Raw genomic sequence first — 27,836 nt, 5'->3', positions numbered from 1 at the left:
CTACCAGTGCAAACTAAATAACTGTCTCTCTTTACTGAAAATACAGGCTGGTATTGTTCCAATCGTTTATTTATAACTAAAAGAAAAGATAATAACAGCATTTCACATTTTCTTATGAAATAAATATTAAAAACAAAACTATTTTTGAGAATATCTCAAAATTGAGAAACACCGAAACTAACAAAATAATTACAATAGGCATTATGTAATTAGGAAAAACTTGTGTTCCTGAGGGGAAAGCAAAAAATATGTACATTTGAAGCATCATTAATTTGGCAAACTTTGTTAATTGGCTGCATATGAAAATTATTATTATTCCTAATATTAAGGCTCTTTAAATGTCTTGGATTTACTTACTGACATTAACTGCAGGCAAGCAAAAATAGTATTACAAGCACATATATTACACAAGATACTATTCATGTATAAAAAGAATGAGATAAGAACAATTGTTTAAAAGATCAAGTTTTAAAAAATCATGTTATTAGTCCATCTGTCTTTAAAAATGCATTGATTGTTCAATATCTATTTTTAAGGAATATGACTTTCTTCTACTGAAACACAAGGATATATGTAGAAGAATTTCTGTGCTGCTGTTTTCCATACAACTAAAGGATATAGTAACCATGGGACACCAAGCTCATGTCAAAAAGGACAAATAAATGCACCATAAAAATGACTTGTGCCCAATAGTCTGTGAATTATTTTTGTTATTTTTTTTTTTTTTTTACAAGAATGTGGCAGCTGCGGAAGATATGAAGGATATTTCCTATAAAAGAAACCTCACTTACAACATTGATGAAATCTTCTATGTCGGTCGGGTCTCCTGGGGGTTTGCGTGGATATGTAGGAGAAGGCAGGTTATGAGGTGCATCTTTCCTTAGAGGCTGTTTTCCTCTGGGCAGGCTGCAGTCTTGTGGAAAAAATGAGGCTGGGGCAGGGACCATGTCACTTGGGTTCCTCAGAAAATCAATATTAAATGCATCCTATTGGACAGAAACAGTTTTAGGTATTTCAGGAAGTTTACCATTTCACCTCAAAGCAGATATAAATCCAACATCCAAAACACCATGATTTTGCAAGCATTTAGTGTGGGACAGGAGGCCCTATACATCTGTCCAGTCTATCAGGCTGCTGTAGGATCCATGTGTCATATGAGAAAAATCCCCAGGATAAATCAAAGTCTGCGACTCAGACAGGAGCTATGTTCAATGCTCATCCCATGATGAATGGAATACCGCTGCTTACTGCATTTGAGCTCACCACACCATGTAGGCTAGGCATATCATTTAGAGAGTAGTTTCAACTTATCTGAAAAAAGTAAATCCAGTGGTGTGTAAAATATCTTTGGTGTGACAAATGTAGTAGGTCACATGAGTATTCTACCGTGTATATACGGAATTTATGCATTCTGTGCAAAGTAAATGTACTGTATACTGCAGAAATTGTAGTATGTTCATCTTGCACTCTCCACACCTGCTCTTATCTATGGTATTGCATGGTCTTTGCATAATATATTTTTTAAATATTCACGTTCTTAAAATTACTAGGTTAAAATACACTGTATCCTCATGTAAAATGTATTAAATGTTGTGTCATTGCTCTCACTTCATCCTCTTCTCCTCCTCCCTGCTCATCATAGTGAAAGACATTGTCTCGGATGTCATCGTCAGACACTCCGACCAGCAGACCTCCTTCTTTTCTAATGTTCTGCCTTGTGCAGCCCTTCACCGCCACAGCAAGAACAAGCAGTACTGAAAACACAAAAACAAGCTTTATTATGATGAATTTCAAGTATATCTACCACCAACATACTACAGCTTCTGCATATGCACTTAGATATAGCATAAAATAGTTAAATATAGTATATAGATATAGTGTTTACTTACACAACAGAAGAGCAATGCATCCCATAATAATCATAAGGGCAATGAAACTTATTCCCATTTTGGTTTCAAAGATGGCTGCGGTGTAGCTCTTGCAGTCACCGAAACTGTCACAGGGGCACACAGTCACGTTGACCAGAGCATCAGAGGAAAGGGAAGGAGAGCCAGAGTCTGATGCGACCACAGGAATAAAGAATTCCCCTTTCTCTATGTCTATCAGTGGCTGGAGAACCGCATGAGTCTCTGGTAACGTACATGTAAAGAGACAGAAGCAAAAGCAAAGAGTCTTAGCAGAGGTAGCCAACCCTACTAAGTCTCTAAAGCAGGGATAGCCAACCCTGCTCCTGGAGGTCTGCCTATCCTCCTGAAGACTTCAGTTTATATAACTGCCTGTTATTTTCAAGTAATCCTGAACACCTTTATTAACTAAAGATATTTTTGATTATGGTTGAAGCTAAACTCTGCAGGATGGTAGCCTTCAAGGAGCCGGGTGGGCTACTCTTGCTCTAAAGCAGGGGTTCTCAACTCTGGTTCTTGAGGTCCACTTTCCTGCAAAGTTTTATTCCAACTCTATTCAAATAAATCTCAACAAGCCTATCAAGGTCTTTAGGATTGCTAGAAAGCTACAGTGGTGGCCAAAATTATTAGAACACTAGTATTTTCACCAGCTAAAAAATGGTTTTAAGTCAGTAATTTCTATCTTTTGCTGTAGTGTGTCAATAGGAAATATCAGTTTACATTTCCAAACGTTCATTTTGCCATTGATTGTAATAATCCAGTGAGATTTTTGTTTGCACAAGGAGTCTGACAGCAGCCAGTGCTCCACAGAGAGATCTGATCTAATCATCATCCAGTCTGTCTGGAATGACATTAAGAAACAGAACAAACTGAGATGGACTCAATCCAGAAGAACTGTGGCAATGTCTCCAAGATGCTTCAAGAGACCTACCTGCAAAAACTATGCGCAAGTGCACCGAGGGCAAAAGCTGCTTTAAACGCAAAGGATGGTCACACCAAATGTTTATTTAATTTAGTTAAGAAAAGTCAATTGATAAAGAAAAGCTATTTATGACATTATTTTTGATAGCATCCTCATTTTACAGCATTTTTACACAAGTGCCTAAAACTTTTAACAGTACTGTAGCTTTGCAGGTAGGTTTCTTCTAGCATTTTGGAGATGTTGCCACAGTTCTTCTGGATTGAGTCCGTCTCAGTTTGTTCTGTTTCTTCATGTCATTCCAGACAGACTGGATGATGATTAGATCAGATCTCTCTGTGGAGCACTGGCTGCTGTCAGACTCCTTGTACAAACAAAAATCTCGCTGGATTATTACAATCAATGGCAAAATGAATGTTTGAAAATGAAAACTGATATTTCCTACTGACACACTACAACAAAAGATAGAAATAACTGACTTAAAACCATTTTTTAGCTGGTGAAAATACCAGTGTTATAATCATTTTGGCCACCACTGTGTGGGCAAGTGAGTTTGATCAAAGTTAGTGTTAAATTCTGCAGGATGGTCGCCTTCCAGGAGCAAGGTTGTCAACCCTTGTTTTAAAGCAAGGTTTCTCAACTCTGGTGCTTGAGGTCCACTGTCCTGTAGAGGTTAACTCCAACCTTGATGAAACTCACCCGCCTTTCTAGTAATCCTAAGACTTTGATAAACTTGCTCAGGTGTGTTTGATTAAGGTTTTCACTTAAGTATGATGTACAATTAATTCCTTAAGTCTTCTTAACTTCCTTAATCAGCAAGATTTCTTGTTTCTAGCTTCATCAAGTAGGTTAGACCAATAAAAATCATCTAGTCAAGTAACAACCCAGCATAAACCAGTCTGATTCTGCACTTGGCTTCTTAACTAGCTTGATTATCCAAGACTTGACTGACCAGTTCCACCTGGAAAAACCATGCTGGTTAACTGGCTTCACCAGCTAACTATGGCTATGCTGGTGCATCAGGTGTACCTGCACCAAACCAGCACCCATGGATTTTCATACTAATTTAAGATGGTTTTCAGCTGGGTACAAATATATAAATATTAATGCATGTCTATGTTAATGTTTTACCATTAAGAGTTATGATGGTCCAGTTGGCAGCCACATTTTGATCAGCAATGTAAAAAGTGAAGGGGTCAGCTTGAGGGGACATGTCCTCATCCACAGCACTAAGCAGAAGTCCCAGTTTATCTCTGTCCCTGTCACTGCACACAGTCCCACTCAAGGGTATCAGCACTGGTGGGTAATCATTGGTCTCCCACAGATTGACCTCCATTGTAGCTGTTGCAGAGATTCCGCCAGCATCTGGAAAGTGAGTTATCATATGAATGATTACCATTTTTATTCAAACAAAGGCACACTTGTTATTTTGTGACAGTATAGTCACAGTAACAATTGTTTTATTCTGCTGTTATTATTTTGGTCTTTAGGTCTGAGGTGCTCACCCTGATCTATGACTTTCACAATTGCAGAGTAAATGTTGTTCCTGACGTGGGGAGACCGGATATTGAAGGATCTCCTGGCTGTGATTTGTCCAGTTCCATGGTTAATAGCAAGCCAATTCTCAGGATCCTGAATGAATTCAAACCTGAACAAAAATTCACAATTCTAAGTAGGTCTGTACACACAAAGTTTAGATCATACAGTACATTAGAATTAATGTATGTAAGCTTTCCTTTTTGAAAATGAAGAGCTTATTACAGAATTAATACACTTTAAAATATAAGTGTGATATGAATGGAATGCACTTACGATTAAACAAAATGTTTTTATAGTTTAAATGTATCCCTTTCAGACCTATTTTTTCATTGAACGATTTTTTTATCCACTTGTTATTTGCTCTTCTCCAATATAGTCTAAAAAACAAGATTTGTGATAAATCTTTTTTTTTATTTTTTTTTTTATGTCTACTACAATGGAGGCCAGGAGTGAAGCAACATAAAAATCCTCATATTTTAACCATACTTATGAAGTAGAGTTTGTGTACTAGAGTTGAACTAGTCTTTAAGATTTTGAAAAGAACACATCCTGTAAGAATGAACAATGCAATAAGAATGTAGAAAATAGGTAAGATGATAAGAAGTTGCAGAAAAGCTTGTTTGATCCCTTTTGATGGTTGAAGTGGGTCAATCTGAGTATATCTGTATATGTCTTGTGTGTATGTGAAAGTGTTTATGTGTACTTGCTGGTTGTTTTGATGAATAGATGATTGTGTGCATTATATCATCAAGTCATCAGTGTGTGTGGAGGGGATGTGAGGCCCTGTCCACACGAACGCGGTTATTTTTAAAACCGTAGCTTTTTACACGCGGTTAGGCCGTTCGTCCACACGCAGGTCACTGAAACTGAACATTTTTGAAAACGCCTGCCAGGGTGAAGATTTTCAAAAACTCCGGTTGCAGTGTTATCCTGTAGACAGCAAAACCAGAGTTCTTGCTTGTGACGTCGGCGCCTGCGCTGTTATCTCCGCCTACTGGAGACTTTTTCTTGGCTAACATGGCTATACGGTTGAGATTATATCGCCACCTGTTGGTTTGGCATGCTCTTGACAGTGCTTCATAGCATGCGTTTGCATTTTCATGTGGAGAATTTTTTTTTAAATGGAAGAAGGAAAAATACCCATGTACGTGTGGACATGGCCTCTGAGAGTGTGTGTTGCTGTGTATTCATTGATCTCATATCCACTATGGCTGTTTCTCAGTAAAACCAATGAAAGTGACAGTGACAGGCTATGGTCACTTTGAAGATATAAATGAAATCCATATTAATAATATTTCATTAATTAACATAAATTTTAGAATTTGTGGCTCTGTGTTTTAGATTTGAAATACTTCCACAAATTTCTCAACCTGTCATACAACTAATTCATGAGGTTCTTGCTGAAATCTTTCAAGACCTGATAATTATTATTATTTTTAAATCCTGTGTTCTGCAACTCTGAAAGATCTTCAAAATAACTTTCAATATTATCACTTGATAGTCTTAATTTTATAATAGGTGCAAGTTGATACCATGAACATAAATCTGTATATAAAAGGTAAAAATCGGGCTTCCTCCTCTTCCTGTCTTGTTGGTTAGTCATGCCTGTCTTTGTGAAACCTGTAGCTCAATCAGATTAAGTTAGGAGTCATATCTTCATTGTGATTGGTTGATCAGGGACCAATCAATGACCAGGCTTTACTCATATTATAAAAACATAAAATATTATTGGTTTAAACAAAAAATTAATGTGATGTCCATTACAATGGACACAGGGTCTGAAGGGGTTATATGAATTAAATTTAAGAGTACTAAAGCAGGACGAGCAATTTCTGATTGAAAAGTACACCAATTGTTTTTGTTAAATATACTTTCATGTGTTTTTAATACATTTAATGTATACTAAAATATGCTTTAATGTAATTTCTATTAAAACTTATGAATGTATTCTTAATTACACATCTGTAATTACAAATGTATTTAAAATATATTAAATGGGTTACACTTTATTCTAAGGTGTCCTTGTTATACTGTAATTATGCATTTAAGTACTGATCAGAGCATGTGAGCGATGCTTTCTGGCAATGTGCCGCTTCAGATTCCAATATGAATCTTTACTAACTCTCCCCGCACTCCCTCTCAGTTTCTTCTCCCTGCTCATTCTTAACTTAGATTTTTTACTTTACATTTATGTATAAGGCTTGCAACTTCGTTGAAACAATATCTGAACTGCATAACTGCTCTACTATTCTCGATCTGGAACAAGCAAATCACCAAACGGCATTCTGGGTTGAGCGAGCGGAGCGGAATCTTCAGAAAGGCGCTCTGCGCTCTTAAGGAAATATTACCACTCCGCTCCCCCTCCGCTCCGCTCACATGCTCTGGTACTGAGTAATATTAATTAACTACATGTACTTGCTATATGTTAGGGATAGGATTAGGGTTTGGCTTAAGGTTATTTACATGTAATTATGCATAATTAATTGTTATTATAATAGTAAGTACGTGTAACAAGGACACCTTAAAATAAAGTGTTAACATTAACTGTAAACGTAATATCAAATGTCACACTACAGGTAAACTTATTTTACATGTGCTTTAGTTTGTTAGTCAACACATAAAATGATGTACATATTTAAAGCATGACAAAAGATTATTAAAACAATCATTTAAAATGTACTTTTAATTTGACATTATTACAAAGTGCACTTTTTACACTTATGTACACTTAAGTGTACTGATTCATGTTTTGAGTTAATAACATTCTTATCAATCAATCAATCCTTTTTTTAGGATTTCATGGGTAGGTTATGGTCAAGCTTTTGGACAGGATTTTGCACATGATTGCTTGATAAGAATGCTGTTCACGGACTAACAAAGGATGTTGATCCAAGAACATCTCCTACATGGCTTCATTGTGCTGTCCAGTATAAAATTGTGTGTGGAATGATGGTACAGATAAGTGAGCCTCACCTTAGCTTGGAATTATCTGGATCATGAGCAATATCTGAGACCAGGACAGTCCCGGGAACAGTGGACTCTGCAACAGTCACTTTAATGGGGTTTTTATAGAAGACTGGGGCCTCGTTTTCATTCATCACTCTGACGGTGACTGTAGCACTCTGTATTTGCTCGTATGGTGCTTTAAGCCTGACTTCATTCTCTGCTTTGACAATGAGCTGGTACTCTGCCTGGGATTCATAGTCTAGTGTCTGCAAGAGAGTAGAGACGTTGTATTTGAAATGTAGTGTACAAATAATAAGAAACACAATCACAAGCTTGGTTTGCCAGCTGAAAATGGCCAGTAACTGATTTTGGTAGTCCCATGGCCGCAGTCTTTAATTTACCACATTTGTGGCAGTAATCTCACCTTAACCACATAAATGATGCCTTGGTTGGAAACTGGGTCTGTGCGGATGGCAAAGTGCCCTGAAGGATTTACGATGGTGTACTTAATCCTCCAGTTATCTCCACCTTTCTGGTCCTTATCTGTTGCATTGACCCTGCCCAACTCCGCAATGTACTTGTTTTCCATTGCATTCATGATGTACTGCAGTAACAGAATTGGATCAAGAGCTCAGAAAACAATAATCAAGTGAACATCACAGACTGTGCATGTTTTCAGTTGTTTGTTTTTTACATACTGTGGTAGGATGGAATTTCGGAGCATGGTTGTTAATGTCAGAGATGTGAATGATGGCACGACCGGTGGAGGTTAGGCCCACTCCAGACATGTCAGCCACCTGCAGAGTCAGCCTAAAGGACTGCACCACCTGACAACACATCAGGGCATGTTACTACTTTCTTTGTTCAGACTTTGAAATCAGTATTTTTATGTCTATGCTGTTTATTTAAGACATTTTAGAGGGAAATAACCTACATCTCTGTCTAGTCCCACATCTCGAGTGTAGATGACTCCAGTTTTGTTATTAATGCCAAACATGGTCTTGTTAATGCTGTGGGGAGGGAAACTATCTTGTCCAATGATGAAGTAGCTCAGAGCTGCGTTTTCTGTCAGTGGATCATCAGAATCTATCGCTGTAACCTGCATCACTGAAGTTCCTGATGAACGAGAAACACACAAAAAGTTTATTATGTTTATGCATGTGTACGCTGACTGCCTGACTTAAGGAGATAGTTCACTCAAAAATCTAAATTCTGTACTCTCCCTCACATGTCTGTAGAATATGAAAGAAGCTGTTTAACAGAACTGCCATGCAATGAAAGTGGATGGTGACCCTGACTGCCAAGTTCCAAAAAGGGCAAAGGTACTACATAATGTACTATAAAAGTGATCTGTATGACTTGTGTAATATTCCAAGTCTTCTAATTCAATGTGATAGCTTTGTGTGAGAAAAAGAACAAAATCTTGTTACTTAAAAAAATAGTCATGTCCTCTTGGTGAGATCATGATACATTTATGATATGCAAGAATGTCTTTGTTTGCTTACAACCAGAAATACAGTGCACTCGACACCAAATAACAAGGCATTGTGCATAAACTTCATTGGGTCTTGCATGTATTTTGAACATGCAATGTGGAACATAGAATAGAACAGCCTAGACATTTTGCTAAATAACTTAATTTGAGGAGAGAAAATCATACATGATTCGATGGAAATTAAGTTGATGATATAATTTTCGTTTCTTGGATGAAGTATTCATTGCATTGATGTGATAGTGTTTTCTTTTTTTAATATAACATGTTTATTTTATTTCTTAAAATAAGTTTTGAAATGCTGTTGTGCATATCTTACCTGGAACAGAGAATTCAGGAATAGTGCCGTTGAACTCCTTCTGGGTAAATTCAGGCCTGTGGTCATTCTGATCTAGAACGTAAATTTCAATGGTGCTGGGACTTTCCAGTCTCTCTCCACTTGGGGACAGTGCAAAAGCTTTGAGCTGAGGATATTTTACTCATAAGTTATTCAGCAATACCACATAATTAATCAAGCTTCGCGTTAGAGTCTCTTATCTGTGACCTGTACTGTGGGGCTCATAAATCAATTTAAATCAGGATAAAACAGTATGAGAATTGTGAATAATTCAACAGAAAGAAATTTCATGATGTAAATGAGTAAAAAATATTTAAATATCAAGTTATGGATATTAATATGCACTATTTCTTGATCACAGTTATTTAATTTGGAACAAAAAATGCAAATAGAAGCTTTCCACTGACTTTTGCTTCCCTCTGTACATGACTTCATTATAAAAACACAATTTCAACAAACATGTTTACCTTAAAACTCTTGTGTTTTTCCCTGTCCAGTGGCATTTTGCTCTTGATCCATCCTGTTTTTTCATCAATTTCAAAGAGGCCTTTGGGGTCCTGGTCAACCCCGGGTCCCTCCAGCATGTATATCACCTCCCCGGTGAAAACCTTGTCTGATTTGATCTGTGAGAGATCGGACATGGAACATGTTACAGCTGTATGTTAAACAGCTTATCTACTCACAGAGTGTGAGGATATGTTTCATGTTTTACCAGATATTTACCATGTGTGTGTTACACACAGGGCCTTGCTAATTCTTTTATTTTGCTGTATTGCATATATTTTAAAAATGTTGTTCTTTGTGATATTTTTGTCGATGTTCTAAACCAGAATAATATGACTCTCATAAAAGTTCAAATTATATCATTGGATAGTTATATTAATAAAAAATGCCTCTAGCTTCAATAAGTATGATTTAGTGAAATGTCTTTCTTTTTCAGATCTATATTGAACAACTAATAGTGGGCTGTTTGTTTACCTGGACCAGATCTTCAGGGACCTGCTTGCTGTTTTCTGATACTCGGATTGGTGGAATGATCCAGTCTCTCTTGACCCTGACCTGTGGACCTGCACTCCTGTGTCTCCATGGGTGCAGCACAGCTGGGTTCAGATCGCTCTGTGTTACCTGACCACTGCTGCTGACCTGCAACAAAACACATGGAGCAGTACTGAATCTGGATGCTCTTCAGTCACATGCACACAATCCACTGCAGTCTTTCTACATCTGAATCATTTATGTGCCACTAATGTCAATAAACTGCCAAAATAATGCCCCTGCTGGCTGATGTCATTAAAAAGAAATCTTTCTCCATTAAGGACTCAAAAGTACCTTTGCATTCTGACTTAAGTATTTTTCAAGCCAGTGTTTTTTATACATTCGTTTATACATTAATCATTAAATTATGCATTTTAATTTTATTTAATTCAGCATTCCCTTGTGGAAAAGAAGTGCTTAATTGTATTGAATGTGCACTTCTAACTTATTTTATATTTAATATATGGAATATTTCCACAAAACTGTACTTTTAGGTATTATAATACTAATAAAATAAAAGGCCACTTCAGTGTGCTTAATAAGAGTACATTTTCATTTCACACTTACACTTAAGAAGTAGGCCTACACTTATTTTGATGTGTTGACATGTAAAATACTGTACTTTTAACTGTAGTGTATTAATATTACACTTAAAGTTAAAATATTTTTAATTTCATTACAAATATGTATTAAAACCATGACATACCATTCTCAATAGAAATGATGAAATTACAGTACATATGCAGATGTACTTAAGTCTTACTTGAGTGGGTCAAAAAAGCACTTGTAAGTACAAACCCGATTCCAAAAAAGTTGGGACACTGTACAAATTGTGAATAAAAACAGAATGCAATGATGTGGAAGTTTCAAATGTCAATATTTTATTCAGAATACAACATAGATGACATATCAAATGTTTCTGTCCCACCTTTTTTGGAATGTGTAGCTCTCATGAAATCCAAAATGAGCCAATATTTGGCATGACATTTCAAAATGTCTCACTTTCAACATTTGATATGTTATCTATATTCTATTGTGAATAAAATATAAGTTTATGAGATTTGTAAATTATTCCATTCCTTTTTTACTCACAATTTGTACAGTGTCCCAACTTTTTTGGAATTGGGTTTGTACAACTAATTGTATTTTATGTCAATTTAAACTATAATACATTTTCATGTAATTGTAAATATCATGCAATCAAGCATCGGAAAGCATTACATTCAGTTTGCACTTAAGTATATTCTTTCAAAGTGAACTATTTGCACACTTTTAAGAAAAAGTATGATAAAGTGACACAAAGGTTGTCATTTTCACAATCTCACAAACCTGCACTTCTATCACAAACCACTAGGGGTTTACTGCAGAAAATCCTGTATTAGACAACCAAATTAATTTGGATTGCATTAAAATCCTTGATTGTTCTTGATTGAAAATCCATATGTTAATACTAGTTTGTCATTTTATTGTACGGCTGCAGTTTTGACTCTTGTTCCAGATTCAAAGTGCTTCCACAAAGTGGCGACTCCAAAATGCAATCCAAAGTGCTTTGAAGGCCTGTGGGGGTGGAGTGAACCTAACTTACATTTCTTGTTTCTCTCACCCCTCTTTTTGCATTGACAAACATATACAAGACGTGTGCACACACACACACACACACACACTCATGCAGCTGTTTAGCAAGAGAACAGGCTCAGTTTTCAACATCAAAGGTCTGTCACTCTGAAACACACTCTTTTTTGCCTGCACCTGAGTGAGGTCAGAGGTTAGAGGTCAGCTGCTAAATGTGCTTTAGTGACAAAATTCCACACACAGTGACAGAATTCTCACATACACTGACACGATGTGTGTCAAACTGAAAAATTCTCAATATGGACCGACTGATTTATGAAACTACAAGAACTATGTAACTGTAGGTGTTTGCCAAAGATGAATGTAGGAAGAATTAACATTGCGTAAATGGCTTTGAGTAATAAATTGCTGTGCTATCAGGGTCTAAAATGAACCGTTTACCACACCTGTCACTGGTGAGTAAATTGAAATTGAAATTCGCCAGCCATAAATACTTCTATTAATACTACATCTATGAAACTATATTTATTATAATACTGTATATAGGATACCCTTGAAGAAAAGAAGGGCACTTAATTGTATTGACAGTGCACTTGTAGTAATGTAAAAATGTAAATTAAAAGTTTTCAGAGTACATTATAAATCATGTTTTAATAATCTTTCGTTTTGATGTGTTGATGACATGTGAACTTGATAATAATTTGAACTTATTCAATATTACATTTAAGTTCATATTATTTTAAAAGTACTAAATTGCAACTTCATCATTACAATTCTGTGATTATAAACATAATTAAATATATGATATACATATTTTAAGTAGAAATTACATTAAAGTATATTTTAGTTTACCATAAATGCTTATCAGTTTAACCATATTTCAAAGACAATATAAATAATTGTACAAATTTAACAATATAATTAAGATATAGTTAAGTGGGTCAAAAAAGCACTCTAAAGTTCAACTAACTGCATTTAATATAAATTTAAACTATAATCAATTTAATTTAATTGCAATTAAAGTGATTAAGTGTTTTAAAACATTACATTCAGTTTTCACTTAAGTATATTCTTTTGAAGTATATTATTTCCATAAGCAGTCTTTTTAAAAGTATGCTAAAGTTTACTTCTTTTTCACAAGGGTATTTTGTTTCAAATGGTTTATTTAGCTGCTTTAACTTTAGCAGCAAACATGTCATTATGTCACTTTCAACATGCACATGTTGACATTTTTATTTTCACAAAAAAAAGAAACGAAAAAAAATCACATTGTGGTTTTGTTCCTCAAATGTATTTGTTTGTTTATTTATTTTAATAATAAAAAAGTTGGATAATGTCCAAACTATCATTTTTACATTCTGAAGTATTATGATGCAATTCCTTAAAAAAAAAAAAAATAATAAAAAAAACGTGTAAACTGGCCAGTACTCACCGAATATTAAATATGCATTTGACGCTCTGTAAGTGTTCATTTTGGACCCTGTATGACAAATTACTAAGACTATGACTAAGAACATCTCATTTAAGAATGCAACAATAATTCATAACCATATAAAAATCTTAAATAGCAGCGATGGCTGTCATAGTTCTTTGATTTCCTCATGGGCGCAGCGGTGGAGCTGTTTCCTGATGGCACGCCTCTGAGCAGCCCATGCAGAATGCTGGACATCACAGGCATGCACAGAGCCTGTTAGAGCACACTAATCTTAGAGCAGCCTGAATTCTCTATTCTGCTAGTGTAGTACTACATTAGACTCAGTATAAGTTGTTTACTCTTGTATTTCAGAACTCAGTTTCCAAACCACTTTTACATGTTTTGACTATTTGAACAGTCTCTGAACACACACAGACAAATAAACATGCAAATATTTGCATCGAAAGACAAGTTTAGGTGAATTCAGTTTGGTTCAAAGTAGCGATAGATCTGTATTGTTCAATCTGGTAACCGATAATTTGCTATTTTGAGACTATCGGCATCAATACCTTAACAAAAGTGGCCATTTCAACTAGTGTCACCTCCAAAAATTACTGTCAGCCCTTTCTACTTTTTCTGTTTTCAGATATTTTGTTTGTGAATTTTGCGTACATATCCTAAAATAATTTTCATTTATTTGATGCATTATTGTGTATATTTAATTGTCATCATTTCTATTACATATTGACATATAACATAATATCAACCAGCAGAAATCTGGATACTCATGGCGCATTGGATATTTGAGTTCCAGTTGACCGGGTTGTTGGGATTCAGTCCTCCAGATCAAAGTCTGTTGGTGGGAAGTCAGTTTTCTGGGTGGCATTTATAGGAGGTCTATTGATGTCTTTAACAGAGCTGCAGATTTGGTTACTTCTCTTATCATTTACCCATGCAGCTTTTATGTGTGTCTGCTAATGTACTTCCTCACCTCATTTAGGACATGCATGAATGCTTTTTAGTCTGCGCATTCCTATCTGAACTTCCTAGACTGTCCACCTGGAGAGAGTTAACATTTGTTTCCACTACATAGAGAAGCAATGAGATTAAATTAAATGGAGAGTAAATGGACACTGCTTTCTCCTAATCTCACATCTCTCTCTCTCTCAACAATGTTCAAAAAAACTGTTCAGATTTGACCAAATACTGAAGGCTGCAAATCAAGTCTTGAATGCTTGAATGAGACTCAAGTGAGATCTCCATGATCTCCCCTGAGCAATGTGAGCTGTATGTGAAAACATTTGCTCAAGGGAAGCACTAATCTATCACAGGGCTGAAAATACCCTACTGTCTTAACCATATACTAATACCCCCAGAGACGGCAGGTGCCATCCGCAGACTTTGTGGCAACCCCCAACCTCACTTTCAGTTATCCTACAGCCTACACTTATTTCATGATAGTCTTTTGAAGGGTCAGAGAAAGTGTAATCTTTTGGGGTCTTTTAGTACTCTGGGGAAGAAGAAAAAAATTCACAGTTGTTGCTTTCTGTGTCACATTTAACCCAGTTTAGCTCTGCTTTTACCAGAGTAAGACATTCCTAAAGCTCCACACACATATGGCAGTGTCAGCTGGTCTGAACCATGGCACTGATGGTGCAGGCGTGACTAACAGAATGAGATATGCTACATTTCTGAGGAGGAGAAAGAACTAAGTGAGTGTGGAACACATTAGGCCTACGCATGTGTGTCCAACAGAGTTTTGAACTAGTTTTAGTGTTTTTTTTTTGTCTAGAAGCCTAAATTCTAACAAAAACTATTTACAAAAATTAAATAAATAAATAAAATGACTTGGCTACTTAGAGACTAAAATTAGCGTTGTGGATAAAAACCTGCATGTATATATTAACCTCATAATTCTTGGATGAATGGTATGATTAGATCCCAAATTTAGTTTATCTTGGGTAACTGGTGTGGGCATGTGACTTTGTACATGTGTGATCCTGTGTGTGTGTGAGAGACAGTATAGCATGACCGAATGCAGAGCTGGATGAGAGGTTGGAGGAGTCACACAGATGGTCACGTTCTGTCATGTCATTCCTCACTAGATCTAGTAAGTGCCTTGTGTCCAAGGTCATCTCCTTCTTTCTTTCTAATCTAAAATATACTTTAATGTCATTTCTACGGGAACTTGGATGTCATGTATTTAAATAATGTGTAATTACACATTTGTAATGATGATGCAATTTAATACACTTGAAATATATTCATTTTAAATGCAATTTGAAATAACACACTACAGTTAAAATTAATTTAGTACAAGTGCATGTTTAGCATGTTAGTCAACTCATCGAAATAAGTGTACTTCTTTAAACCACGATAAAAGATGATTGAAACAGTTATTTAAAATGTACTTAAAAGTGAAACTTTTAATTTGACATTATAAAAAATTGCACTACTTAAAAGTGTACTTAAGTGTTTAAGAAATTTAACACTTTAATGGTCTTTTATTTCATTTCATTCTATTATCTGCAAGTACATTTAAAAAAATATATATACTTTTAAGATAAAATTAAAGTACACTACAAGGGAACATTCAATACAATTTCTTTCTTTCTTTCTTTCTTTCTTTCTTTCTTTCTTTCTTTCTTTCTTTCTTTCAACTGATCTGCTATCAGCCAGGAACATGTCAGTGATGGAATCTTCATAACCAGGCCATGCTGTCATGTCACGCTAATTTAAACAGGCAGTGACAATTATAATGTTCAATTATCACTGTCCAGTTTTGGTTTCCTTATCTAGGATTAAGGTTAACAGGGAAGGCACAGCAGTAGACATAGATTTTCACTATTAACTGGTATCAGAATGTCTGGGACTAAAAGAAACCCAAAGTTGCCAGTTAGACTGACTATTCACCAGCTCGGCTAGTGCATGAACTCAACACTGGCTGCTTTATTAACAATTTTTTTTCGCTCATTGCATGGCCAGGGAGTGTTGTCCTCTTATTTCCGCAGCCAAGATTACCATGTGAGACAAATGGGGTTGAGTCTACATCTGGGAACAGCTGCACACAGTCATACCAAGACCACACCACCAGAGGCAAGTGTGAATCTCAATGCACCCCACTATACTCTCAGTGAGGCATAAGCCTCTCCTGGGATATGAGCTTTGGGAATTCCTAGCACTCCCTGCCTGATCACCACAGAATTTTAGCAGATTAAGTTATTTTATGTGGCATACATTCACTTTTTCCAGTGGGTCCAGAGCCACAAAAAGCCACAAAAAGTCATGAATCACCAGCAGCACTGATGAAAGGAATGAAAGAAAACTATCAAGTCGAGACAATGATTTGGAGGAAACGTACAACACCAACATTAGCATGCACGGGCATTGCATGCGCTGATATTTTCTTGCCCCATGATATGTAATGTATTGCACATTCTCTCTGTATTGTTACATCAGTTGAGGAAAGGAAATGCATTAAATGTACATATGTGACCCTGGACACAGTCTTAAGTTACACAGGGATATTTGTAGCAATAGCCAAAAATACATTGGGTCATTAGGATATTAAGTAAAGATCATGTTCCATGAAGATATTTTGTAAATTTCCTACCGTAAATATATAAAAACTTCGTTTTTGATTAGTAATGTGCATTGCTAAGGACTTCACTTGGACAACTTTAAAGGCGATTTTCTCAATATATAGATTTTTTTGAACCCTCAGATTTTCAAATAGTGGTATCTCGGCCAAATATTGTCCTATCCTAACAAACCATACATCAATGGAAAGCTTATTTATGTATAAATCTCATTTTTCTTTTCTAATGCTAATTTCTAGTACTTTGGAAAAGGGGTTGGATTAAATCAAAAGGCCAAAGTATCTTCAAACATGAAGCCTAAGTAACTTAGAACAATTGTTCTTGAATTGCCCATAAATAACATGGCGGCCACTAGCAACCTTTCTCCTGTTTATGTATAGCATGATGAAAGCTTGCCCATGAGTGCAACTACAGGACAAATCTCTCATTTTAGAATCTGTGTCCTATTGCAAATCTAAACAGTTCTGATCAGTGATTGTGGCGAATATTTATGGCAGTGTGACTTTGTTTGCATTCTCATTCGTTGTCTTCATGATTACACTAGTGACAGACCAAAGGGGGCCTTGAAACGTAACGTCAAATGAGGTTAAAACCAGCTGCATTTCTTTTCGTAGTTTTCATTAGCTGTCATCATTCAATTTATCTGAAATGACACGTGTTTAGATCATTCATTTCCACCAACAATATAATACAACTGACGGCTGGTAAGTTCAGCCAGTTGAAGACAAAGTTAACAATCAATTACCAAACACTATACCACTAAAGACGATTTTAGCAGATGTGCCCCAAGGTCAAAACTGTAACAAGTTCTTAAACACTGAATCTTTAGCCAACAAGATAAACCAACACTAATCAAATTACATAGCATTGCAAATAAATAAAGCACAATGCAAGTCCACAACTGCTTTCCATTGCAATTCTCTATTATGTGTCAGGTTGCTTCTGTACAGCTTAATTAACTGTACAGGCTAATTAATTATATTATTTAGTAAATAATTATGTATTACTGAATGATTCTTGTATTTAAATATTACATTTGATATCATTTTAAAGTGTTGTCATGCACACACGGAAAAAAATAGTAAATTACACAAAAAAAACATTCTAATTGAACTAAACGTGACATTTTGAATTAGAACAACTGAAATAGTATTTTCTTTTAAAATGTGCTCCAATTAACCTTGTTTTACTTATTTTTTCTTCGAAACTTCAAAAAATGATTTTTTATATATACTATAAAATACCATATTACTCATGGAAAAAATAGTTCTTGAATAGTAACCTCATTGGGCTTATCGCTTTGTATCTTTAACTTAGCCTGGAGTTAAAATCCACAGCATTCACTTAATATATAAAGCTCAACTCACCTGACACACAACGGCCAGCAGTGCACCCAGGACCGTCACTGCCTTCATCATCTGGTTTTTCATCATCCTTACTGTTCACAATAAACCACGGCCGAACAATAAAACACTAGAGACTTGAACATCAGTGTCCAAGCAAAGTCTGCAACAAGACAGGAACACAGGCGTCTCCAGGCTACTAGAAGCTCTTGTTCCTTGTCTCTCAGTCTGGGCTGTCTGTGCAGGGAGGTTGAGTGACAGCACATGTGTGCAGGGCCGCCTGAAGAGGCTGTGATCCCAGCCCCCACAACACTCTCCCATGGCATGGACACACCCCACAACTTCTAGGTTAGAAAATCCACGACCCATTCAGTGAGAATTATATACCTCCAATGAAGAGAACATGAAAAATGAAACAAACACAAAGACAAACAGACCACTGAAGAAGGACACATAATATCCATCCTAAATAGTAAACAACATGAGGATTAGCGCTCGAATGATTTTCCTGTGATTTTTTCTTTTTTTTTAAATTTGAATTTGTGTCAAGGTGACGCATTACCTGCAGTGAAAAAATAAACCAACCATGTTATTTATTTAAAGTACCTTTTTATATTCATCTAATTGAAAATCATGATTTGTCTTTATAGTGAGAACAATAAATGAAACATTGACTAACAAAATCTTAGGTGAAATTTGTAATTTTATATTATTGCTTATTTAGCTATTGTTTATGGTGATATTAAGAAATATATAATATTGACCACAGTAAATATCATTTTCAAATACTTTTTGATGGTGACATAACTGAAACTGTAGTTCCCAGCATGCTTTGCATGGTACTTAATAGGGAGAATAAATATAATGGTATACATTGACTTCCATAATATGGAAGGAAAAAAAAAATACTATGGAAGTCAATGGCTACCACCAACAGTTTGGTTACCATCATTCTTCAAAATATCTTCTTTTATGTCCAACAGAAGAAAAAAACTTGTACAGGTTTGGAAAAAGTGGAGGGTGAGTGACAGAATTTTAATTTTTGGGTGAACTATCCCTTTAATTGTATGAACACATTACATTCAATTCATACTTGTAATTTTCAAGTATATTATTTCTGTATAAGAACTTTTTTTTTAAACTATGCTAAAGTGTGCTTATTTTTCACAAGAGAGTATATGACACAGTGGTGAGGTTGAAAGTATGTATTTTCACACTACCAGTGAAGTCTTTTAGTGGGAATTATAGATATGCAGTACTGCCGTGACCTTTCATTGGTTCTAGGTGTCAGTCTGCCCATCTGCAAACTGCTCCACTTAAACACCCTGTCCCACCTTTTTTGGAATGTGTAGCTCTCATGAAATCCAAAATGAGCCAATATTTGGCATGACATTTCAAAATGTCTCACTTTCAACATTTGATATGTTATCTATATTCTATTGTGAATAAAATATAAGTTTATGAGATTTGTAAATTATTCCATTCCTTTTTTACTCACAATTTGTACAGTGTCCCAACTTTTTTGGAATTGGGTTTGTACAACTAATTGTATTTTATGTCAATTTAAACTATAATACATTTTCATGTAATTGTAAATATCATGCAATCAAGCATCGGAAAGCATTACATTCAGTTTGCACTTAAGTATATTCTTTCAAAGTGAACTATTTGCACACTTTTAAGAAAAAGTATGATAAAGTGACACAAAGGTTGTCATTTTCACAATCTCACAAACCTGCACTTCTATCACAAACCACTAGGGGTTTACTGCAGAAAATCCTGTATTAGACAACCAAATTAATTTGGATTGCATTAAAATCCTTGATTGTTCTTGATTGAAAATCCATATGTTAATACTAGTTTGTCATTTTATTGTACGGCTGCAGTTTTGACTCTTGTTCCAGATTCAAAGTGCTTCCACAAAGTGGCGACTCCAAAATGCAATCCAAAGTGCTTTGAAGGCCTGTGGGGGTGGAGTGAACCTAACTTACATTTCTTGTTTCTCTCACCCCTCTTTTTGCATTGACAAACATATACAAGACGTGTGCACACACACACACACACACACTCATGCAGCTGTTTAGCAAGAGAACAGGCTCAGTTTTCAACATCAAAGGTCTGTCACTCTGAAACACACTCTTTTTTGCCTGCACCTGAGTGAGGTCAGAGGTTAGAGGTCAGCTGCTAAATGTGCTTTAGTGACAAAATTCCACACACAGTGACAGAATTCTCACATACACTGACACGATGTGTGTCAAACTGAAAAATTCTCAATATGGACCGACTGATTTATGAAACTACAAGAACTATGTAACTGTAGGTGTTTGCCAAAGATGAATGTAGGAAGAATTAACATTGCGTAAATGGCTTTGAGTAATAAATTGCTGTGCTATCAGGGTCTAAAATGAACCGTTTACCACACCTGTCACTGGTGAGTAAATTGAAATTGAAATTCGCCAGCCATAAATACTTCTATTAATACTACATCTATGAAACTATATTTATTATAATACTGTATATAGGATACCCTTGAAGAAAAGAAGGGCACTTAATTGTATTGACAGTGCACTTGTAGTAATGTAAAAATGTAAATTAAAAGTTTTCAGAGTACATTATAAATCATGTTTTAATAATCTTTCGTTTTGATGTGTTGATGACATGTGAACTTGATAATAATTTGAACTTATTCAATATTACATTTAAGTTCATATTATTTTAAAAGTACTAAATTGCAACTTCATCATTACAATTCTGTGATTATAAACATAATTAAATATATGATATACATATTTTAAGTAGAAATTACATTAAAGTATATTTTAGTTTACCATAAATGCTTATCAGTTTAACCATATTTCAAAGACAATATAAATAATTGTACAAATTTAACAATATAATTAAGATATAGTTAAGTGGGTCAAAAAAGCACTCTAAAGTTCAACTAACTGCATTTAATATAAATTTAAACTATAATCAATTTAATTTAATTGCAATTAAAGTGATTAAGTGTTTTAAAACATTACATTCAGTTTTCACTTAAGTATATTCTTTTGAAGTATATTATTTCCATAAGCAGTCTTTTTAAAAGTATGCTAAAGTTTACTTCTTTTTCACAAGGGTATTTTGTTTCAAATGGTTTATTTAGCTGCTTTAACTTTAGCAGCAAACATGTCATTATGTCACTTTCAACATGCACATGTTGACATTTTTATTTTCACAAAAAAAAGAAACGAAAAAAAATCACATTGTGGTTTTGTTCCTCAAATGTATTTGTTTGTTTATTTATTTTAATAATAAAAAAGTTGGATAATGTCCAAACTATCATTTTTACATTCTGAAGTATTATGATGCAATTCCTTAAAAAAAAAAAAAATAATAAAAAAAACGTGTAAACTGGCCAGTACTCACCGAATATTAAATATGCATTTGACGCTCTGTAAGTGTTCATTTTGGACCCTGTATGACAAATTACTAAGACTATGACTAAGAACATCTCATTTAAGAATGCAACAATAATTCATAACCATATAAAAATCTTAAATAGCAGCGATGGCTGTCATAGTTCTTTGATTTCCTCATGGGCGCAGCGGTGGAGCTGTTTCCTGATGGCACGCCTCTGAGCAGCCCATGCAGAATGCTGGACATCACAGGCATGCACAGAGCCTGTTAGAGCACACTAATCTTAGAGCAGCCTGAATTCTCTATTCTGCTAGTGTAGTACTACATTAGACTCAGTATAAGTTGTTTACTCTTGTATTTCAGAACTCAGTTTCCAAACCACTTTTACATGTTTTGACTATTTGAACAGTCTCTGAACACACACAGACAAATAAACATGCAAATATTTGCATCGAAAGACAAGTTTAGGTGAATTCAGTTTGGTTCAAAGTAGCGATAGATCTGTATTGTTCAATCTGGTAACCGATAATTTGCTATTTTGAGACTATCGGCATCAATACCTTAACAAAAGTGGCCATTTCAACTAGTGTCACCTCCAAAAATTACTGTCAGCCCTTTCTACTTTTTCTGTTTTCAGATATTTTGTTTGTGAATTTTGCGTACATATCCTAAAATAATTTTCATTTATTTGATGCATTATTGTGTATATTTAATTGTCATCATTTCTATTACATATTGACATATAACATAATATCAACCAGCAGAAATCTGGATACTCATGGCGCATTGGATATTTGAGTTCCAGTTGACCGGGTTGTTGGGATTCAGTCCTCCAGATCAAAGTCTGTTGGTGGGAAGTCAGTTTTCTGGGTGGCATTTATAGGAGGTCTATTGATGTCTTTAACAGAGCTGCAGATTTGGTTACTTCTCTTATCATTTACCCATGCAGCTTTTATGTGTGTCTGCTAATGTACTTCCTCACCTCATTTAGGACATGCATGAATGCTTTTTAGTCTGCGCATTCCTATCTGAACTTCCTAGACTGTCCACCTGGAGAGAGTTAACATTTGTTTCCACTACATAGAGAAGCAATGAGATTAAATTAAATGGAGAGTAAATGGACACTGCTTTCTCCTAATCTCACATCTCTCTCTCTCTCAACAATGTTCAAAAAACTGTTCAGATTTGACCAAATACTGAAGGCTGCAAATCAAGTCTTGAATGCTTGAATGAGACTCAAGTGAGATCTCCATGATCTCCCCTGAGCAATGTGAGCTGTATGTGAAAACATTTGCTCAAGGGAAGCACTAATCTATCACAGGGCTGAAAATACCCTACTGTCTTAACCATATACTAATACCCCCAGAGACGGCAGGTGCCATCCGCAGACTTTGTGGCAACCCCCAACCTCACTTTCAGTTATCCTACAGCCTACACTTATTTCATGATAGTCTTTTGAAGGGTCAGAGAAAGTGTAATCTTTTGGGGTCTTTTAGTACTCTGGGGAAGAAGAAAAAAATTCACAGTTGTTGCTTTCTGTGTCACATTTAACCCAGTTTAGCTCTGCTTTTACCAGAGTAAGACATTCCTAAAGCTCCACACACATATGGCAGTGTCAGCTGGTCTGAACCATGGCACTGATGGTGCAGGCGTGACTAACAGAATGAGATATGCTACATTTCTGAGGAGGAGAAAGAACTAAGTGAGTGTGGAACACATTAGGCCTACGCATGTGTGTCCAACAGAGTTTTGAACTAGTTTTAGTGTTTTTTTTTTGTCTAGAAGCCTAAATTCTAACAAAAACTATTTACAAAAATTAAATAAATAAATAAAATGACTTGGCTACTTAGAGACTAAAATTAGCGTTGTGGATAAAAACCTGCATGTATATATTAACCTCAAAATTCTTGGATGAATGGTATGATTAGATCCCAAATTTAGTTTATCTTGGGTAACTGGTGTGGGCATGTGACTTTGTACATGTGTGATCCTGTGTGTGTGTGAGAGACAGTATAGCATGACCGAATGCAGAGCTGGATGAGAGGTTGGAGGAGTCACACAGATGGTCACGTTCTGTCATGTCATTCCTCACTAGATCTAGTAAGTGCCTTGTGTCCAAGGTCATCTCCTTCTTTCTTTCTAATCTAAAATATACTTTAATGTCATTTCTACGGGAACTTGGATGTCATGTATTTAAATAATGTGTAATTACACATTTGTAATGATGATGCAATTTAATACACTTGAAATATATTCATTTTAAATGCAATTTGAAATAACACACTACAGTTAAAATTAATTTAGTACAAGTGCATGTTTAGATTGTTAGTCAACTCATCGAAATAAGTGTACTTCTTTAAACCATGATAAAAGATGATTGAAACAATTATTTAAAATGTACTTAAAAGTGAAACTTTTAATTTGACATTATAAAAAATTGCACTACTTAAAAGTGTACTTAAGTGTTTAAGAAATTTAACACTTTAATGGTCTTTTATTTCATTTCATTCTATTATCTGCAAGTACATTTAAAAAAAAAAAATACTTTTAAGATAAAACTAAAGTACACTACAAGGGAACATTCAATACAATTTCTTTCTTTCTTTCTTTCTTTCTTTCTTTCTTTCTTTCTTTCTTTCTTTCTTTCTTTCTTTCTTTCTTTCTTTCTTTCTTTCTTTCCAGAGACGGCAGGTGCCATCCGCAGACTTTGTGGCAACCCCCAACCTCACTTTCAGTTATCCTACAGCCTACACTTATTTCATGATAGTCTTTTGAAGGGTCAGAGAAAGTGTAATCTTTTGGGGTCTTTTAGTACTCTGGGGAAGAAGAAAAAAATTCACAGTTGTTGCTTTCTGTGTCACATTTAACCCAGTTTAGCTCTGCTTTTACCAGAGTAAGACATTCCTAAAGCTCCACACACATATGGCAGTGTCAGCTGGTCTGAACCATGGCACTGATGGTGCAGGCGTGACTAACAGAATGAGATATGCTACATTTCTGAGGAGGAGAAAGAACTAAGTGAGTGTGGAACACATTAGGCCTACGCATGTGTGTCCAACAGAGTTTTGAACTAGTTTTAGTGTTTTTTTTTTGTCTAGAAGCCTAAATTCTAACAAAAACTATTTACAAAAATTAAATAAATAAATAAAATGACTTGGCTACTTAGAGACTAAAATTAGCGTTGTGGATAAAAACCTGCATGTATATATTAACCTCATAATTCTTGGATGAATGGTATGATTAGATCCCAAATTTAGTTTATCTTGGGTAACTGGTGTGGGCATGTGACTTTGTACATGTGTGATCCTGTGTGTGTGTGAGAGACAGTATAGCATGACCGAATGCAGAGCTGGATGAGAGGTTGGAGGAGTCACACAGATGGTCACGTTCTGTCATGTCATTCCTCACTAGATCTAGTAAGTGCCTTGTGTCCAAGGTCATCTCCTTCTTTCTTTCTAATCTAAAATATACTTTAATGTCATTTCTACGGGAACTTGGATGTCATGTATTTAAATAATGTGTAATTACACATTTGTAATGATGATGCAATTTAATACACTTGAAATATATTCATTTTAAATGCAATTTGAAATAACACACTACAGTTAAAATTAATTTAGTACAAGTGCATGTTTAGCATGTTAGTCAACTCATCGAAATAAGTGTACTTCTTTAAACCACGATAAAAGATGATTGAAACAGTTATTTAAAATGTACTTAAAAGTGAAACTTTTAATTTGACATTATAAAAAATTGCACTACTTAAAAGTGTACTTAAGTGTTTAAGAAATTTAACACTTTAATGGTCTTTTATTTCATTTCATTCTATTATCTGCAAGTACATTTAAAAAAATATATATACTTTTAAGATAAAATTAAAGTACACTACAAGGGAACATTCAATACAATTTCTTTCTTTCTTTCTTTCTTTCTTTCTTTCTTTCTTTCTTTCTTTCTTTCTTTCAACTGATCTGCTATCAGCCAGGAACATGTCAGTGATGGAATCTTCATAACCAGGCCATGCTGTCATGTCACGCTAATTTAAACAGGCAGTGACAATTATAATGTTCAATTATCACTGTCCAGTTTTGGTTTCCTTATCTAGGATTAAGGTTAACAGGGAAGGCACAGCAGTAGACATAGATTTTCACTATTAACTGGTATCAGAATGTCTGGGACTAAAAGAAACCCAAAGTTGCCAGTTAGACTGACTATTCACCAGCTCGGCTAGTGCATGAACTCAACACTGGCTGCTTTATTAACAATTTTTTTTCGCTCATTGCATGGCCAGGGAGTGTTGTCCTCTTATTTCCGCAGCCAAGATTACCATGTGAGACAAATGGGGTTGAGTCTACATCTGGGAACAGCTGCACACAGTCATACCAAGACCACACCACCAGAGGCAAGTGTGAATCTCAATGCACCCCACTATACTCTCAGTGAGGCATAAGCCTCTCCTGGGATATGAGCTTTGGGAATTCCTAGCACTCCCTGCCTGATCACCACAGAATTTTAGCAGATTAAGTTATTTTATGTGGCATACATTCACTTTTTCCAGTGGGTCCAGAGCCACAAAAAGCCACAAAAAGTCATGAATCACCAGCAGCACTGATGAAAGGAATGAAAGAAAACTATCAAGTTATCAGCAAGTCGAGACAATGATTTGGAGGAAACGTACAACACCAACATTAGCATGCACGGGCATTGCATGCGCTGATATTTTCTTGCCCCATGATATGTAATGTATTGCACATTCTCTCTGTATTGTTACATCAGTTGAGGAAAGGAAATGCATTAAATGTACATATGTGACCCTGGACACAGTCTTAAGTTACACAGGGATATTTGTAGCAATAGCCAAAAATACATTGGGTCAAAATTATAGATTTTTCTTTTATGCCAAAAATCATTAGGATATTAAATAAAGATCATGTTCCATGAAGATATTTTGTAAATTTCCTACCGTAAATATATAAAAACTTCGTTTTTGATTAGTAATGTGCATTGCTAAGGACTTCACTTGGACAACTTTAAAGGCGATTTTCTCAATATATAGATTTTTTTGAACCCTCAGATTTTCAAATAGTGGTATCTCGGCCAAATATTGTCCTATCCTAACAAACCATACATCAATGGAAAGCTTATTTATGTATAAATCTCATTTTTCTTTTCTAATGCTAATTTCTAGTACTTTGGAAAAGGGGTTGGATTAAATCAAAAGGCCAAAGTATCTTCAAACATGAAGCCTAAGTAACTTAGAACAATTGTTCTTGAATTGCCCATAAATAACATGGCGGCCACTAGCAACCTTTCTCCTGTTTATGTATAGCATGATGAAAGCTTGCCCATGAGTGCAACTACAGGACAAATCTCTCATTTTAGAATCTGTGTCCTATTGCAAATCTAAACAGTTCTGATCAGTGATTGTGGCGAATATTTATGGCAGTGTGACTTTGTTTGCATTCTCATTCGTTGTCTTCATGATTACACTAGTGACAGACCAAAGGGGGCCTTGAAACGTAACGTCAAATGAGGTTAAAACCAGCTGCATTTCTTTTCGTAGTTTTCATTAGCTGTCATCATTCAATTTATCTGAAATGACACGTGTTTAGATCATTCATTTCCACCAACAATATAATACAACTGACGGCTGGTAAGTTCAGCCAGTTGAAGACAAAGTTAACAATCAATTACCAAACACTATACCACTAAAGACGATTTTAGCAGATGTGCCCCAAGGTCAAAACTGTAACAAGTTCTTAAACACTGAATCTTTAGCCAACAAGATAAACCAACACTAATCAAATTACATAGCATTGCAAATAAATAAAGCACAATGCAAGTCCACAACTGCTTTCCATTGCAATTCTCTATTATGTGTCAGGTTGCTTCTGTACAGCTTAATTAACTGTACAGGCTAATTAATTATATTATTTAGTAAATAATTATGTATTACTGAATGATTCTTGTATTTAAATATTACATTTGATATCATTTTAAAGTGTTGTCATGCACACACGGAAAAAAATAGTAAATTACACAAAAAAAACATTCTAATTGAACTAAACGTGACATTTTGAATTAGAACAACTGAAATAGTATTTTCTTTTAAAATGTGCTCCAATTATCCTTGTTTTACTTATTTTTTCTTTGAAACTTCAAAAAATGATTTTTTATATATACTATAAAATACCATATTACTCATGGAAAAAATAGTTCTTGAATAGTAACCTCATTGGGCTTATCGCTTTGTATCTTTAACTTAGCCTGGAGTTAAAATCCACAGCATTCACTTAATATATAAAGCTCAACTCACCTGACACACAACGGCCAGCAG

General features: G+C 35.2%; 1 protein-coding gene across 1 annotated transcript; it reads right to left on the bottom strand.

The window, feature by feature from the left end:
- Positions 1 to 70: 70 nt before the first annotated feature.
- On the bottom strand, positions 71 to 18,172 carry LOC107600359 (cadherin-15-like). The gene is made up of 14 exons (XM_016292232.1): positions 18,125 to 18,172; positions 10,116 to 10,280; positions 9,605 to 9,760; positions 9,120 to 9,264; positions 8,243 to 8,424; positions 8,007 to 8,135; positions 7,733 to 7,912; positions 7,336 to 7,574; positions 4,329 to 4,471; positions 3,955 to 4,188; positions 1,890 to 2,129; positions 1,609 to 1,754; positions 792 to 986; positions 71 to 76 (listed from the first exon to the last, which is right to left on the bottom strand). The coding sequence occupies exons 1-14, from the start codon at positions 18,170 to 18,172 to the stop codon at positions 71 to 73; spliced, it is 2,208 nt and encodes a 735-aa protein (XP_016147718.1).
- Between the last annotated feature and the right edge of the window lie 9,664 nt (positions 18,173 to 27,836).

The sequence above is a fragment of the Sinocyclocheilus grahami genome, unplaced genomic scaffold, assembly GCF_001515645.1.
Source record: "Sinocyclocheilus grahami isolate Dianchi unplaced genomic scaffold, SAMN03320097.WGS_v1.1 scaffold282.1, whole genome shotgun sequence".
Taxonomy (NCBI): Eukaryota; Metazoa; Chordata; class Actinopteri; order Cypriniformes; family Cyprinidae; genus Sinocyclocheilus; species Sinocyclocheilus grahami.
The sequence above is the reverse complement of the archived record's forward strand: the minus strand, read 5'-3'. Positions and strand labels throughout refer to the sequence as shown.